Source organism: Mobula hypostoma, chromosome 26 (genome assembly GCF_963921235.1).
Source record: "Mobula hypostoma chromosome 26, sMobHyp1.1, whole genome shotgun sequence".
Classification (NCBI taxonomy): domain Eukaryota; kingdom Metazoa; phylum Chordata; class Chondrichthyes; order Myliobatiformes; family Myliobatidae; genus Mobula; species Mobula hypostoma.
Genome location: NC_086122.1, coordinates 35,153,591 through 35,172,077, shown reverse-complemented (window position 1 = coordinate 35,172,077; position 18,487 = coordinate 35,153,591). Strand labels below are relative to the sequence as shown.

At 43.7% G+C, this 18,487-nt stretch overlaps 1 protein-coding gene across 1 annotated transcript in view; it reads right to left on the bottom strand.

Moving 5' to 3' along the window:
- Positions 1–18,487, bottom strand: part of LOC134338155 (PR domain zinc finger protein 1-like) — a 72,596-nt gene that overhangs the window by 35,859 nt on the left and 18,250 nt on the right. Inside the window, exon 2 of the mRNA XM_063033747.1 lies at positions 8,214–8,333. Coding sequence (XP_062889817.1) covers positions 8,214–8,333 — 120 coding nt within the window. The remainder of the gene's footprint in view (positions 1–8,213; positions 8,334–18,487) is intronic.

Genomic DNA, 18,487 nt, shown 5'->3' with positions numbered 1-18,487 from the left:
GCACTCTAGAAATTCTCCTTCCTGGAATCCAACACCAACCTGATTTTACCAAGCTACCTGCATATTGAAATTCTCCATAACTATTGTAACATTGCCCTTTTGACATGCATTTTCTATCTCCCATTGTAATTTGTAGACCACATCCTTACTACCGTTTGAGAGTTTGTATATAACTCCCATCAACGTCTTTTTACCCTTACAGTTTCTCAGCAGATTCAAAACCTTCCAACCCTATGTCACCTCTTTCTAATGATTTGATTTCATTTTTTACCAACAGAGCAATGCCATCCCCTCTGCTTTCCTGCCTGTCCTTTCGATACAATGTGTATCCTTGGACATTAAGCTCTCAGATATAATCTTCTTTCTGCCATGATTTAGTGACGACTATAGCATCATACCTGCCAATCTGCAACTGCGCTGCAAGTTCATCAACCTTATTCGTAAACTGCGCGCATTCAAATATAACACCTTAAATCCTGTATTAACCCTTTTCAATTTTGTCCACCTTTTACATTGCAGCTTGTCCTGGTCACTGCAGTTTTTACCTATCAACAGCCTCTCCTCACTACACTTTGCCTCTGTTTGTAAACCAGCTACCTCATCTTCAGCACTATCATCCGCCTTTCCTGCAATACTTCTTGCATTGAAATATCAGCAGCTCAGGACACTGCTCGCACCATGCTCAACCTTTTCATTTCTAACTTTGTCTGAGGTCTTACGACATCTGCCTCCACAACCTCTCCACTAACTGTCTGACACTCTGGCTCCCGTTCCCCAGCAGCTGTAGTTTAAACCTCACCGTGCAGAATTGGCACACCTTCCCCCTCCAGATCAGGTGCAAACCATCCCTTCTGCACAGGTCCCACCTTCTCTGGAAGAGAGCCCAAAGATCCAAAAATCTAATGCACTTCCGCCTACACCAACTCCTTTGTCACTTATTAAACTGTATAATCTTCCTTGTACTGGTCTCACCTGCACACGGCATGGGTAGCAATCCTGAGATCACAACCCTGCCCTTTAACTTAGCACCTAACTCCCTGAACTCCCTAAGGAGTTCATAGGGCCCTACACCACCCCGTCCCCAATGATCTCTCAAGGCTCACCTCCATCAACAACTCTTAAGCCCACTGCAAACATTCTCCATCTCCCCATGAGTATTAGGCACACCTTCCCATAGCCCAGCGAGGGCTCTCCATTCTAACCCCCGAACGTATCTTCCCACCTGCCTAGAAACCCAATCCTGCCTCCCTATTTCTTCCTGTCCCTCAAATCAAATCTCTCCAGCTTTCATTTCACTCCTCAGCCCTCTCCCTTCACTTCCATCCCCTCAACTCCTCTTCGAACCCTGCATTTCCCAACAGCTCAAGACCCCAGAACCTCCTTTCCTATAGACATCAATCCAGCGTCCATGCTACCCAAATCTGTCGAGCCCGCAAACCCAATATTCCCACTCTGGCCTCATTCCCTCCCTTTCCAACTTCCCCATATCTTTCTATCCTGCTCCTTACAGCTGTCAATCTACTCCCCATAACCCAAAATCCGTCTTCCCCTATGCCTTGCAATTCCATATCACCACTTTTCCATATCTATGGATACCACGTTTCCATTCTTCCACCCTCCCCCCTTCTTGTCTCAATTTCCATTCAGTCCTCAACCCACATCCACCTATATCCCATTTTATAAGGCATAGTACAAATGTTTGTACAATAGAGCAAAGAAATAGGATTTTGACCCGTCTTCCCTCTGCTAGCCTTCAGGTCACCCTTGGGCAAGGTGTTTCACCTGCTTAGTCTCCCGATCAGGGTCGTGTGAAGCCACGGGTGCAGGTGGTGGATGGTCGTTTGAGCAGCTGATTCTTATCACAAGTCCTGGTTATGTGACCACTGACGCCAGTCAGACAAACTCTGAAGAGTATCGATAATGGCTGGGGTCACCCGTCTTGTAAAGACACTGCCCGGAAAAAGGCAATGGCTTACCACTTCTACAGAAAAATTTGCCAAGAACAATTGTGGTTATGGAAAGACCATGATCGCCCATTTCACACAACATGGCACAAAATAAATCTCTGTGCTAAACATGCCAATCTAATCCCATCTGCCTATATAAGATCCATATCTGTTCATGTGTTTGACTAAAAAATCATTAAATATTATTACCATATCTATTTCTACCACCTCCCCTGACAGTACATTCCAGGTGCCCACTGCTCTCCGTGTCAAAGAATACTTGGCTCTGACCTTTCATCTTTCATTCTTACCATAATCCTTAAGGGATGACTGGAAGTCACTTCTAAAGTAATTGATGTTTCTAAAAAGTATCTATCTGAATGTGGAACCAGGGTCAAAAGGCCGTACCTGGTTCCACTAAGTTACAGAGTCATGGAGAAGTACAGCAGAGAAACAGGCCCTTCAGCCCATCTAGTCCATGCCGAACCATTTAGACTGCCTCCTCTCATCGATCTGCGCCGAGACCATAGCCCTCCATACCCGTTCTATCCACGTACCTATCCGAGCTTGCCTTAAACGTTGAAATCAAGCTCGCATGCACCACTTGTGCTGGCAGTTCGTTCCACACTCTCACAAGCCTCTGAGTGAAGAAGTTTCCCCTCTTGTTCCCCTTAAACTCTCACCCCTCACCCTTAACCCATGATCTCCAGTTGTAGTCTCATCCAACCTCAGTGGAAAAAAAAACCTGCTTGCATTTATCTATACCACTCATAATTTTGTACACTTCCATTAAATCTCTTTTCAATTTTGTACATTCTAAAGAATACAGTCCTAACCTTTTCAATCTTTCCTTATTAACTCAGGTCCTCCAGACCCAGCAACATCCTTGTAAATTTTCTCTGTAAGTGATTGGAATTACTGTGGGATAATTCGCAATTGCTTTGCTCGTTTTCTGTCAGTGACTCTCCACCCTCCACCACTTCCCCCGCCATCACAGCCCCACAACCCTCCTCCTGTTCCCCCCTGCTATCTTCATCTTCCTGTAAAATTCCATACCCCTCAATCACGATGACTCTATGATTTCCCCCCCCCCCCAACCCCCAAAAGCTCTGAAAAACCTCTATGGTAACTACTTCCACATCTCAGTGAACAAGATAGCTCCTTTCACTTCCCTTCTTCTAGCTTCCTCACTGTTTAATCTGTGAACTGTGAGCTTTCACCACGCTTTTGCAATGTGTCCGGGCCAGCCTTGCCATGCTCTTCCATAACCACAAAAACCTCAAGTGCCTCGTGAGGTAGTCAGCTCTGAGACACAGTACAGAGGCGTCCTTTCAGTCTGGAGATGAGGAGGAAATTCTTTTGCCAAAGAGTGATGAGTCTGTGGAATTCTTTGTTACAGGCAGCTGTGGAGGGCAAGTCTTAATGTATATTTAAGGCAAAGGTTGATAGATTCTGATTGGTGAGGGTATAAAGGGATACGGGGAGAAGTCAGGAGACTGGGGCTGAGGGGAAAATTGGATCAGCCATGATAAATGGTGGAGCAGACTCGATGGGCCAAATGGCCTAATTCTGCTCCTATATCTTATGGTCTTTCCAAACAGATTATGCACAATTTCCAGTTCAATTTAAAACTGCTGATCTGAGAAATCATGTTACAGACCCTCTCAAGCCAATAATATTTGACTACTGTCCAAGTTCCGCAATAATCCAGGTTGTTTCCAAACAACTCAATAAACAACATCTATCCTGCACACTTTCAGTCTGGGGGCTTCATGATCATATCAAATAAGAGCATCCTCCACTCCTCAATAGATTTCATTCTAAACCCCAATGATCACGGTCTTTCTTCAAGACCCACTCAACAGCATGTGTGCAAGGTCACAAGATTGCCCAATCTCAACAAAAACCATCCATAAAATATCTCGGAAAATGTGTAGCTCGAGTGGTTGATGTTTGGGTTGAGTTGTTCTCCAATCTTGGAAATTTACTTGCAAACATTTCATCAACATGCGAGGAGACATCATCAGTCTGCTATTGATTGTGGTTTGTCTTCCAAATGCTTGGCCCTTATATATCTATCAGTCAGCTTATTGGCCAACATTACGGAAACTCAATTGTGATGTGGGGAGGAAAGCTCATCGCTGACGGGTTATGTGGCGAACGTTGTGCATTGTGGTCTGGAATTTTGCCCACATTGGTTCATATATCTGATTTATGACAATGTCTCCTCATATGGTGATGAAATGTTTGCAAGTAAATTGCCAAGATCAGAGAAAACTCAACCCAGTCATAAAATATCTGCAAGTTGGGTTTAGGGTGCATGCGGGCATTGGTTGTGAAAAGGTGAGAGCATTAAGGTGTGTACTTCCCAATGGCAATAGATCTAAGTTCCAACACATCCCTAATTCTCTTTCAAGATATGAAACAATATAAAATTAGCACCACTGTCTGATGCACTCCAAAAGACTGGAAGTAGAGTAAATACTGAAAGGCTTTTATTAACAGTAAAATGGACCCACGTCCATGCTGAATATCTGTCCTGGACTGAGAGGAGGAGCAGTGACACAATTGCATTTATTCAGGGGTCTGTGGGAGGAGCCACAGGAGCAGTCGGCAGAGGGGCCTGTCCAGACAGGGAACCCAGTTACAACCTATGTACATGGTTTACCACACTGTCGTTGGCCGAATCGAAGGTGGTGATGAGTCAGCATGTAGGAGGGAAATTGAAAACCTGGCAGAGTGGTGCCATAGCAACAACCTATCACTCAATGTCAACAAGATCAAGAAGCTGATTGGTGACTTCAGGAGGAGAAAACCAGAGGTCCATGAGCCAGTCCTCATCAGAGGATCAGGGGTGGGGAGACCATAAGATATAGGAGCAGAATTAAGCCATTCAGCCCATCAAGTCCACTCCACCATTTTATCATGGCTGACCCCAGATCCCATTTAACGCCATATACCTGTCCCCTCATCATATCCCTTGATGCCCTGATGAACCAGGAGTCTGTCAACTTCCACTTTAAATATGTTAACCCCTTCACAACGGACTTGGTCTCAACCACAGTCTGTGGCAGAGCATTCCACAAATTCACCATTCTTCCGTTAAAAAATTCCTCCTGTTCTAAAAGTGCCCCCTCAGTTTTGAGGCTGTGCCCTCTAGTTCTGGACACCCCCACAAGAGCAAACATCCTCTCCACATCCACCTTATCTAGTCCTTTCAAAATTCAGTAGATTTCAATGAGATCCCCATGCATTCTTCTAAGTTCCAGCGGGTGGGGCGGGGGGGTACAGGCCCAAAGCTGCCAAACACTCCTCATATGTTAACCCCTTCATTCCTGGAATCATCCTCGTGAACCTCCTCTGGATTCTCTCCAACGACAATACATCCTTTCTGAGATATGGGGCCCAAAACTGTTGACAGTACTTCAAGTGTGGCCTGACCAGTGTCTTATAAAATTTCACCATTATCTCCTTGTTTTTATATTCTATTCCTATTGAAATAAATGCCAACTTTGCATTTTGCCTTCTTTACCCCCACAGACTCAACCTGTGAATTATCCTTCCTGGAGTCTTGCACGAGGACTCCTAAGTCCCTCTGCACCTCTGATGTTTGAATTTTCTCCCCATTTAGATAATAGTCTGCACTATTGTTCCCTTTACCAAAATGTATTATCATACATTTCCCAGCACTGTATTCCATCTGTCACTTTTTTGCCCATTCTTCCAATTCGTCTAAGTCCTGCTGCAATCGCATTGCTTCCTCAGCACTACCTACCCCTCCACCTATCTTTGTATCATCTGCAAACTTTGCCACAAAGCCATCCATTCCACTATCTACACACATCAAAGTTGCTGGTGAACGCAGCAGGCCAGGCAGCATCTCTAGGAAGAGGTGCAGTCGACGTTTCAGGCCGAGACCCTTTCTCAGGACTCGAAGGGTCTCGGCCTGAAACGTCTAGTCCTGATGAAGGGTCTCGGCCTGAAACGTCGACTGCACCTCTTCCTAGAGATGCTGCCTGGCCTGCTGCGTTCACCTGCAATTTTGATGTGTGTTGCTTGAATTTCCAGCATCTGCAGAATTCCTCGTGTTTTTCATTCCACTATCTAAATCATTGACAAGCAATGTGAAAATTAGCAGTCTCACAGGAACACCACTAGTCACTGGCAGCTAACCAGAAAAGGCCCCTTTTATCCCCACTCTCTAGGTCCTACTTGTCAGCCATTCCTCTATCCATGCCAGTAGGTTTCATGTACACCATAGGATTTTATCTTGTTAAGCAGCCTCATGTGAGGCACCTTATCAAGTGCTTTCTGAAAATCTAAGTAAATTACATCCATTACCTCTCCCTTGTCTGGCCTCCTTATTACTTCTTCGAAGAAGTCCAACAGGCAAGATTTCCCTTTACAGAAACCACGCTGAATTTGGCTTATTTTATCATTAGTCTCCAAGTATTCTGAAACCTTGTCCTTAATAATGCACTCCAACACTTTCCCAAACACTGAGGTTAGGCTAACTGCCCTATGATTTTCTCTTTTTTGTCTTCCTCTTAAAGAGTGGAGTGACATTTGCAATTTTCCAATCCTCTGGGACCATGCCAGAATCAAGTGATTCTTGAAAGATCATGACCAATACATCCGTTATCCAGGTGACTTATCCACTTTAAGACCTTTCAATTTGCCTCACACTTTTCCCTTCGTAATAGCAATGACGCTCACTCCTGCTCCCTGACACTCACGGACCTCTGGCACACAGCTAGTGTCTTCCACAGTAAAGACTGAAGCAAAGTACTTACTAAATACTGCCATTTCTATGTCCCCCATTACTACCTCACCAACATCATTTTCCAGTGGTCCAATATCAACTCTCACCTTCCTTTTATTCTTTATATAACTGAAAAAACTTTTAGTATCCTGCTTTATGTTATCATCTAGTTTGCCCTCATATTCAATATTTTCCCCTCCTATAGCTTTTTTAGTTGCCTTTGGTTGGATTTTAAAAATATCCCCATCATCCATCTTCTCACTTACTTTTGCGACATTATATGCCCTTTCCTTGGCTTTCAGGCAATCCTTAATGTCCCTTGTTTGCCACAGTTGCCATTTGAGAACAACTCCTGTGGGACATATCGACCATGTGTAAAGCCCTTTCATGTATCCGTCATGTGTAAAGCCCTGTCCACCATTAAGCACATCTATACGGAGCGGTGTCACAGGAAAGCAGCATCGATCATCAACAACCCCCATCATGCAGGACATGCCCTCTCCTCACTGATGCCATCAGGAAGAAAGTACAGGAGCCTTACGACTCACACCACCGGGTTCAGGAACTGTTACTACTCCTCAGCCATTAGGGTCTTGAACCAGAGGGGATAACTTCACTCAACTTCACTTGTCCCATCACTGAACTGTCCCTACAACTTATGGACTCACCTTCAATAGCTCTTCATCTCTTGTTCTCAGTTTTTATTGATTATTTATTATTATTATTATTATTAGTAGTAGTAGTAGTATTACTTTTTTTAGTTGGGTGCAACCTTTCATTGATCCTATTGTGTTTCTTGCATTCACCGTGATTTCCTACAAGAAAGTGAATCTCAAGGTTGTATCTAGTGACATATATGTACTTTGATAATAAATTTACTTCAAACTTTAACAGCTTCGGCAACCATAGCTATCTCCAGTGGAGTATTCTGGGAGTCAGAAATTCAGCAAATTCAACCTGCCCTCGATTGAAGTGAAAAGGTACCTCAGCACTATTTTGGCAAAATACGTTATTCTGGTATCTTAGCTGACATCAGTAAAAGGGAATGATCCCAGTCACTGCAATTTGTAGGAACGTGCATAGCACAAATTTCCCATCAGAACAATAACCATTATCCCAATGAACTGACTGGATACTCATTGGGATCTCCTGAAAACCACAATGTAAGTACAAACTCTTCCTTTCATGCAGGGACAAGGATAAGATTTGTGGCCTTTGGGGGGGGGGGTGACACTACAGTCATGTGGCGGCTAGCATGGGGTATTCCAGAGTCCGGAGTTCTGTAAGCAGTTTGAGTGTTCTCCCCATGGCCATGTGGCTTTCCTCCGGGTGCTCCAGTTTCCTCCCACAGTCCAAAGACGTACTGGTTGGTAGGTTCATTGGTCGTTGTAAATTGTCCCGTGGTTAGGCTAGGATTAGTAGGTGGGTTGCTGGGTGGTATGGGTTATTGGGCCTGCTCAATGCTGTATATCTAAGTAAAAAATAAATAAATAAATATTACTCACCCTCCAGAAGTACTTTCTGCTTATGTTCTTTGGGACGTTATCTTTGGTGTAGATATCCCCAACCAATGGGCCGAAGCGTGTCCCCTGGGGGATGTATTCTCTGCTAATTACTCCAATCACCTGCCGGTCAGGAGAGAAAGGTTTGCTCAGGTTAACATCTGGAAGGCCAGGTTAGCGTCATAGACATTCAGTCAACAGCAGCAGGGTCAACGTTATGGGTGCAGGGCCCTCCAAAGTGTAGGTGGAAACTCCAGTGCATTATTGAGGGAGTAATTATTGATTCATTAATTTGCTTATTTAGAGTTAATGCACAGAACAGGCCCTTCCAGCCCACCGAGCCGCACTGCCCAGCAACCCACCTATTAAACCCTGGCCTAATCACGGGACAATTTACAATGACCAATGAACTTACTAACTGGTACGTCTTTGGACTGTTGCAGGAGACCGGGCACCCAGATGCATTCCACAGGGAGGACGTACAAACTCTTTACAGAGGATGAACTGCGAACTCCAATGCCCCGAGTTGTAATAGCATCACGCTGACTGCTACGCTATCGTTGCGCCCATACAACGGTATAGTGCAAGAACAGGCCATTCGGCCCACAACGTTGTGCTGAACTAGTTCACTTGTAATTAAATGCCTCACTAATCCTGAGACACAGATGCTGAAAATCCTGAGAAACACAGACAAACAGCTAGAGGAACTCAGTCAGTCAGGCAGCATCTATGGACAGGAATAAACGGCTAATGCTTTGGGCCAAGACACTTCTGCCTATACAATGTACACATCCCTCCAGTCTCTGCATGTTTACGTGCCATCATGTGCTGAATTTAGGGTGATCTTCAGAGCAATATGTTACGCATTAGCAAAAACATAGAGCCCAAGTGTAGCACAACCCAGAAACATTTTCTTCAACCCAACCGGTTCTTTCTGATCCAAGACGCAAATCTATGCTCAACCTATTTATCCACACTTGGATCGTAGTCCTCTAAGCCTTTACAATCTAGGTACCTACCAAATGTCTTTTAAATACTTCACCTTTTCCACCCACTTTGTGAAGAGGTTTCTCCTCAAGACCCTTTCAAACCTTTCCCTGTCCCCATAAAACCATGACCCTGGTTTTTGATTTCCTTTTCCTGGGATAAAGACCCTAGTTGCAGCATCACCAATAGCTTACACAAGTGCAACATAATGTATTTGATTTTTTATTTATTGAGCTACAGTGTTGGTACAGCAATCTCAATGGCTCTTCTCAAGGCCATAGCCCACCTGGACAATATAAACACCTATGTTAGGATGCTGTTCATCGACTATAGCTCAGCACTTAACAACATCATTCCCACAATCCTCATTGATTAGTTACAGAACCTGAGCCTCTGTACCTCCCCCTGCAATTGGATCCTCAACTTCCTAACTGGAAGACCACAATCTGTGTGGATTGGTGATAACATATCCTCCTTGCTGACAATCAACACTGGCGCACCTCTGGGGTGTGTGCTTAGCCCACTGCTCTATTCTCTCTATACCTATGACTGTATGGCTAGGCATAGCTCAAGTACCATCTATATATTTCCTGATGATGCAACCACTGTTGGTAGAATCTCAGATGGAGTCGAGAGGGCATACAAGAGTGAGATATACCAACTTGTGGAGTGGTGTAACAGCAACAACCTTGCACTCAACATCAGTAAGACAAAAGAGCTGATTGTGGACTTCAGGAAGAGTAAGACTAAGGAACACACACCAATCCTCATAGAGGGATCAGAAGTGGAGAGAGTGAGAAGTTTCAAGTTCCTGGGTGTCAAGATCTCTGAGGACCTAACCTGGTCCTGACATATTGATTCAACTATAAAGAAGGCAAGACAGCGACTATACTTCATTAAGAGTTTGAAGAGATTTGGTATGTCAACAAATACACTCAAAAACTTCTATAGTTGTACTGTGGAGGGCATTCTGACAGGCTGCATCACTGTCTGGTATGGAGGGGCTACTGCACAGGACTGAAGGAAGCTACAGAGGGTTGCAAATTTAGTCAGCTCCATTTTGGGTACTAGCTAACAAAGTACCCAGGGACATCTTCAGGGAGCGGTGTCTCAGAAAGGCAACGTCCATTATCAAAGATCTCCAGCACCCAGGGCATGCCCTTTTCTCATTGTTACCATCAGGCAGGAGGTACAGAAGCCTGAAAGCACACACTCAGTGATTCAGGAACAGCTTCTTCCCCTCTGTCATCCGATTCCTAAATGGACATTGAAACCACAAACACTACCTCACTTTTTTAATATATATTATTTCTGGTTTTACATGATTTTTTATCTATTCAATACACTTACACTGTTATTTATTTATGTATTCTTCTATATTATGTATTGCATTGAACTGCTGCTGCTAAGTTAACAAGTTTCATGATACATGCCAGTGATAATAAACCTGATTCTGATTCTGGAATAGGCTCTCCAAGCTGCTCCACCCAGCAGTCCCCCAGTTTCATCCCAGCCTAAACTCGGGACAATTTACAACGACCAATTAACCCTCCAACTGGTACGTCTTGGGACTGTGGGAGGAAACCCACGCGGTCACGGGGAGAACGTACAAACCACTTACAGACAATTGAGTGAACATTACCGATCAACTCCCAATTATTCAGTATCTGATTGATAATGGCCATTGTGTCAAATGACTTGGGCACCACCCCGTCTATAAAAGATGTCACTCTCAGGAAACTAGGTATTTGTACCCCGAGGTCATTTTGTTCTACAACACTCACCAGTGCCCTACCCTTCATTGTGAAAGCCCTATCATGTTTTGATTTCCCAATGTTTCACACATAAACCATTTTCATTCCTCGACCCACTTCGTAATTGATCAACATCTCTTGGTAATCTTTATTGAGACACAGCGTGAAGTAGGCCCTTATGGTCCTTCGAGCTCCGCCACTCAGTAGCCTGATTTAACCCTAGCCTAATCACGGGCAATGACAACCTACCAACCAGTAAGTCTTTGGACTGTGGGGGCAAGCCAGAGCACACAGGGGAAACCAGAGCACACAGAGGAAACCCACACAGTCATGGAGAGAATGTATAAACTCCTTACAGACAGTGGCAGGAACTGAACCCGATCGCCTGTACTGCAAACTGTTGTGCTAGCCACAATGCTACTGTGTATGCTACACGACAGTGTCTGTGATAACATCTATATTAGCTTCATCAGCAAACCTGTGATTGGTCCATTGTTTTTACTCCCCACCTCCCCCCCCCACCGCCCCACAGTCCACATTAAAGGCGTTGATTTTGAGTGAAGTGTGCAAAATGTAAATTTGTAGATTGCAGGAAGTTTGCAGTATTGTGAACTGTAGAAAGCACAGTGTCAAACTGCAGCGGAATATGAACATATAGTCTGGATGGACAGATGAATTACAGATAATATATATTTTGGGGAAATATGCAGTGATACTTTGTTGGTACAGTGGTACTTCCTCAATTGGGAGAGCAGAACCCCAATTGGATGAGGACTAACCAATCAGGAGGGTGGGAATACGGGGCTATAAATACCAGCAGACTAGATAAAAGAACAATTGCAGATGCTGGAAACAAAAACAACACACACACAATATGATGGAGGAACTCAGCAGGTCAGGCAACATTTATGATAAAAAGTACAGTCGACGCTCCAGGCCGAGACTCTTCAGCAAGACCTTCGTCCCGAAACTGTACTTCTTCCATAGATGCTGCCCTGGCCTACTGAGGTCCCCCATTATTGTGTGCGTGTTGAAAATGGCATCGCTGCCTGTACCCAGGTGAAAGCTTGAGAAGAGTTTATAAGCAGTTCTTTGGCTGTGCGCTAGTTTGGAATATCTCACTGATGTACTTGCGTGCAACGGAAGTGTAGCTTCCTTGCTCCTTATTCAATACACAGTATCTCCAATGATCTAATGACATTATCTTAAATACTCAAAGGCCGGTTAGTCTGTTTTGCACTACTATTAATTCACAAAGTGACTGTGTATGATAACTACTAATGTGGGGAAACTGGATTAACAATTTCTTTGTAGGAAATCAGCATCATGAAATTAAACAGTTTGGATGTCAGCAATACCAGTGAATGACAATGTTGCAACTTCCTGCTTTAAAGATAAAGAATAATTTCATTTCTCTCTTTTATTTGACTAATGGTTTCAAGAATTAAAGGGGAACCACTGAATTCTCACAGGTGGGTGAATTCTGTACCAGTTTAATCTCCAGTAGTTGCTTCCCTTCTGTATCTGTTGTGGTGCTCTGAGTCAATGGATTACACTCAAAGTTACATGGAGTGATTAGAACTGGGAAGAGTCGAGTCAACCCTGCCAGCCTGCTGGCTCACCCACTTATACCCTGGTTGCTCTTCAACTCATCTCCTTTCACCAACTTGGTTCCACATCCCTCATAAACCTTCTCTTTTAAAAAAAAAGCATTTCACACACACAAGCTTCTTTTGATGTCAGAACCAATCCAGTGTTCTGGGAGGAAGGTCAAAATTTCTCCCCTCTTCTCTCAGTTATCACCCCTGAAGAGACTGGCACTAACTCGGAATCAAAATCAGGTTTAATATCACTGGTGCATGTCGTGAAATTTGTTGACTTGGCAGCAGTAGTACAATGCAATACATAATAAGACAGAAAAGGAACATGAATTACAGTAAATATATATATATTAGATTGTTAAATTAAATAAGTAGTGCAAAAATAGAAATAAAAAGGTAGTGAGGTAGTGTTCATGGGAAATCAGATGGCAGGGGGGAAGAAACATTTACTGAATCATTGCGTGTGTTCTTTCAGGCTCCTGTGCCTTCTTCCTGATAGTAACAATGAGAACAGGGCATGTCCTGGGTGGTGGTAGTCCTTAATGAGGGACATCGTCTTTTTGAGGCATCACACTTTGAAGATGTCCTGGATACCATGGAGGCCAGTGCCCATGATGGAGCTGACTAAGTTTACAACTCTCTGCAGCTTACTTCGATCCTGTGAAGTCCTCTTCCTGCCCCTTCCTCCTTTCATGAAGGAGGGACGAAGTGGAATGAGATTAATTCATAGACACACATGTTCATGGGAAACACCTCACAATGACGATAATGAAGCCTCAGCTGACACAGAGGTCCTATTGTCTGAGAGAATTAAGAAGGATGGGGACTAGAGGGGGGTGGATTCAAATGGATCTTTTAATAGACTCTAAGATAGGTACATCGGGCTTAGAAAAAATGGAGGGCTATGCGGTCAGCACAACATTGTGGGCTGAAGGGCCTGTAATGTGCTGTAGGTTTCTATGTTCCTTTGTTTCTATGGTTCCCCCAAATATTCATCGGATGGAGGGTCTTGGCCCAAAACATCGACTGTCTACTCTTTTCCATGGAGGTTGCTTGGCCTGCTGAATTCCTCTAGTGATGCTGCCTGGTCTGCTGAGTTCCTCCAGCATATTGTGTGTTTTGCTTGGATTTCCAGCGTCTGTAGATTTTCTCATGTTTGTACACTTTCAAGACCACATTGTCACATTTAATTGCGTTGAAGTTTGAAAGGTGACAGTTACCCTGTTAACAGGCAGGTGGGAAGCAGCCTGGCAGATGGTTTCAGGCAAATATTGGTGGGAAATGCGGGGAGGGGGGCAATTGGCAAATGGAGACCAAATGATGAAACATTACCAGTTCACCCAGCTATAGCTAGTAATTCTCACCACATCAATCAGTCATGTCATCATTCAGAAATGCACTCTTACTTAACTGGAACACAATTAACTACAAAATGGAAATAAGCTGGTAATGTGATGGAAACAAAGGTATTGCACTGAGTCACAGTTATAGCATTATTGGTCCTCAGACAAAGAACATGAATGAGATCACTCTTCCCTTAAGTGTGATACATGAAAGACATCAATTTGGAAATAGGGTATCAAAACTACTTTGATTTTTAACTGTGGCAATGAATGCAAGACTTTCATTGAGATGCAGAAACTGATGCAGACTGTACGCAGCTCAGGCAGGGATGGCAGCAGAGCAGTAATGGCTGGAATTTCTGGAAGAAATCGGAAGGCACAGTATATATACATCCCAAAGAGGAAGAAGTATTTGGAAGGAAAGATGACACAACCGTGGCTAACAAGAGAAGTCAAAGCCAAAGCGAGAGCATGTAACAGAGCAAAAATTAGTGGGAAGTTAGAGGAATGGGAAGCTTTCAAAAGCCAACAGAAGGCAACAGAAAAAGTATTAAGAAGGTAAAGACGGAATACGAAAGTAGGCTAGCCAATGATATTAAAGAGGATGCCATAAGTTTCTTCAAATACATAAAGTGTAAAAGAGAGGTGAAAGTGAATATTGGACCACTGGAAAATGATGCTGGAGACGTAGTAATGGGGGAAAACAAAATGGTGGACAAACCAAATAAGTATTTTGCATCAGTCTTCACTATGAAAGACACTAGCATAATGGTGGAAATTCCAGGTGTCAAGGGTCATGAAGAGTGTGAAGCTACCATAACTAAAGAGAAGATTCTTGGGAAACTGAAAGGTTTAAAAGTAGATAAGTCACCTGGACTAGATGGTGTACACCCCAGAGTTCTGAAAAAGGTGGCTGAAAGATGATGAAAGCATTAATGCTAATCTTTGAAGAATCACTAGATTCTGGAACAGTTCCGGGAGACTGGAAAATTGCAAACGTCACTCCACTCTTCAAGAAGGGAGAAAGGCAGAAGAAAGGAAACTATAGGCCAGTTAGACATACCTCAGTGGTTGGGAAGATGGTAAAATATTATTAACAATGAGGTTTCAGGATATTTGGAGGCACACGATAAAATAGGCCATAGTCAGCGTGGTTTCCTCAAGGGAAAATCTTGTCTGACAAATCTGTTGGAATTCTTTTGAAGGAATAACAAGCAGGATAGACAAAGGAGAATTGGTTCATGTTGTGTACTTGGCTTTTCAGAAGGCCTTTGACAAGGTGCCACACATGAGGTTGCTTAACAAGCTACGAGCCCATGGTATTACAGGAAAGATTCTAGCATGGATAAAGCATTGGCTGATTGACAGGAAGCAGAGAGTGGGAATAAAGGGAGCCTTTTCTGAGTGACTGTGGTGTTCCACGGGGGTCTGTGTTGGAATCGATTCTTCTTACGTTATATGTCAATGATTTGGGTGATGGAATTGATGGCTTTGTTGCAAAGTTTGCAGATGATACAAAGATACTTGGAGGGTCAGGTAGTTTTGAGGAAGTAGAGAGGCTACAGAAGGACTTGGACAGATTAAGAGAGTGGGCAATGAAATGGCAGATGAATATAGTGTCTAGAAGTATATGGTCATGCACTTTGGTAGAAGAAATGAAAGGGATAACTATTTTCTAAATGGAGAGAAAATACAAAAAACTGTGTTGCAAAGTCCTTATGCAGGACTCTCCATAGGTTAATTTGCAGGTTGAGACTGGTGAGGAAGGCAAATGCAATATTAGCATTCATTTCAAGAGGACTAGAATCTCTCTCTTCTCTTCAGCTGTCCATCAATTTTTGATGATGACTGAGGCCTGAGCAAGGTTGTATGGAAGACCAGCAGTTGCCCATGCAGCAAGTGTCCCCTCTCCACGCCACCGATGTTATCCAAGAGAAGGGCACTAGGACCCATACAGCTTGGCACCGGTGTCGTCGCAGAGCAATGTGTGGTTAAGTGGCTTGCTCAAGGACACAACGCGCTGCCTCAGCTGAGGCTCAAACTGGCGACCTTCAGATCACTAGACCGACGCCTTAACCACTTGACCATGCGCCACACTGGAGGACTAGAATATAAAAGCAAGGATGTAATGTTGTAACTTTATAAAGCACTGGTGAGACCTCACTTGGAGTATTGTGAGTAGGTTGGGCAACTTATCTTAGAAAGGACGTGCTGAAACTGGAGAGGGTTCAAAGGAAGTTCATGAAAATTATTACAGCATTGAATAACTTCTCAGACAAAGAGTGTTTGATGGTTCTGGGCCTATATTCACTGGAATTCAGAAGAATGAGGGGTGACCGCATTGAAACCTACCAAATGGTGAAAGACCTTGATAGGGTGTATATGAAGAAGATGTTTCCTGTGGCGGGAGAGTCAAAGACCAGAGGACACAGCCTCTGAATAGAGAGACATCCTTTTAGAACGAAGATGAGGAGGAATTTCTTTAGCCAGAGAGTGGTGAATCTGTGGAATTCTTTGCCATGGGCAGCTGTGGGTGTCAAGTCTTAATGTATTTTTAAGGCAGAGGTTGATAGATTCTTGATTGGTCAGGGCATGAAGGGATAGGAGTAGAAGAGAGGAGATTGGGACTGAGAGGAAAATTGGATCAGCCATGATGAAATGGCTGAAAAGACTCGATGAGCCAAATGGCCTAATTCTGCTCCTGTATCTTATGGTCCTAAGGGCTGAACAATAAGAAACAAAAGAAAGAGAGAAGAAAGGAAGAAAGGAAAATTAATGATGAACTTCAATGCCTCACTTCACAACTTTATCACATGATGTAATTCTTTACAGATGGGAAATGTAACTGTAGGGATGCCAACATTGCACTTTCTAAATGGGGACTAGATCGTGAGCAGTGGTTGTTTTGGGTAAAATTCCAACATTTCCCAATGATTGCTCAAAACTGAATTCCTGTTAATTCCTATTAGTCTAACCTTGATATTCAGTATCATTACTATCACTGATTTCTTCACCATAAGCATCCTGGGAGTCACCCTCAGGACAGAAAATTAACTGTATAGACACACATGCTCTCAGTGGCCACTTTATTAGGTACACCTGTACTCCTGCCCCCAAACGTAAATGTCTAATCAGCCAATCATGTGACAGCAGCTCAGTGCATAACAACATGCAGACATGGTCAAGAAGTCCAGTTGTTGTTCAGGCAAGACATCAGAATGGGGAAGAAATGTAATCTAAGTGACTGAGATCACGGAATGATTGTTGGTGTCAGATGGGGTGGTTTGAGTATCTCAGAAACTGCTGATCTCTTGGGATTTTCATGCATAATAGTCTCTGGAGTTTACAGAAAATGGTGGGAAAAAAAACCCCAAAAAACATCCAGTGAGCGGCAGTTCTGTGGGTGAAAATGCCTTGTAAATGAGAGAGAGGTCAGAGGAGAATGCCCAGACTGGTTCAAGCTGACAGGTAGGCAACAGTAACTCAAATAACCATGCGTTACAACAGCGGGTGTTTTGCACAATGTGCCACATGGCGCGGAAAGGAACAACACAACAGTTGTGTGCAGAAGAGCATCTCAGAATGCACAACACATTGAACCTTGAAGTGAATGGTCTCATCAGCAGAAGGCTGCCAACATACTGTGTACTCAGTGGCCATTTTATAAGGTACAGGTGTACCTATTAAAGTGAACATGGAGTGTGCGTGGTCGCTACAAAGGTTGGGTGGATGTCACAAGTGACATCTACAAGACAAAATACAGGAGTTGGAACAACACTCATCTATTTGCATGGAGGATTACAGTTCCAGCAACACTGGAAAAGCACAGCATCAACAAGGACAAAGAAGATAGCATTATTAGAGGCCCATTAACTGCAGCAAGCATTCACTTCCTCCACCACTGGGGTATTGTGACTGCATTGCGTACTCTCTATATAATGTACTCCAGTTAATCATTTGGGTTATTCTTACAGCAACTTCCAAACCTGTGATTGCACTATTGAGTCATGAGATATTAGAACAGAATTAGGCCATTTGGCCCATTTAGTCCGCTTCACCTTTCGATCATGGCTGATTTTTCTTTCAGCTCCAGTCTGCTGCCTTCTCTCTGTAACCTCTCACCCCTTCGTCAATCAAAACTCTGTCAATTTCTGCCTTAAGTATACCCAATGGCTTGGCCTGCACAGCCATCTATGGCAATGAGTTCCACAGATTCACGATCCTCTTGCTGAAAAAGATTCCTCCTCATCTGAGTTTTAGAGGGCCATCTCTTTATTCTGAGGCTGTGCCCTCAGATCATTGACTCTCCAACTAATGGAAACTTCCTCTCGACATCCACTCTATCCAGGCCTTTCATTATTCTGTAGGTTTCAATCCGATCCCACCTCCCGCCCCCCAGCTATTTGAACTCCAAGTGCAGGCCAGAGACATCACATGCTACTCTCGTATGTTCAGTATTCCATTCCTGGGATGATTCTTGTGAACATCCTTTGGACCCTCTCTGGGACCAGCACATCTTTCCTCTGACACAGCCTCCAAAATTGCCTACGATATTCCAAATGTGGGCTAACCAATACGTTATAAAACCTCAG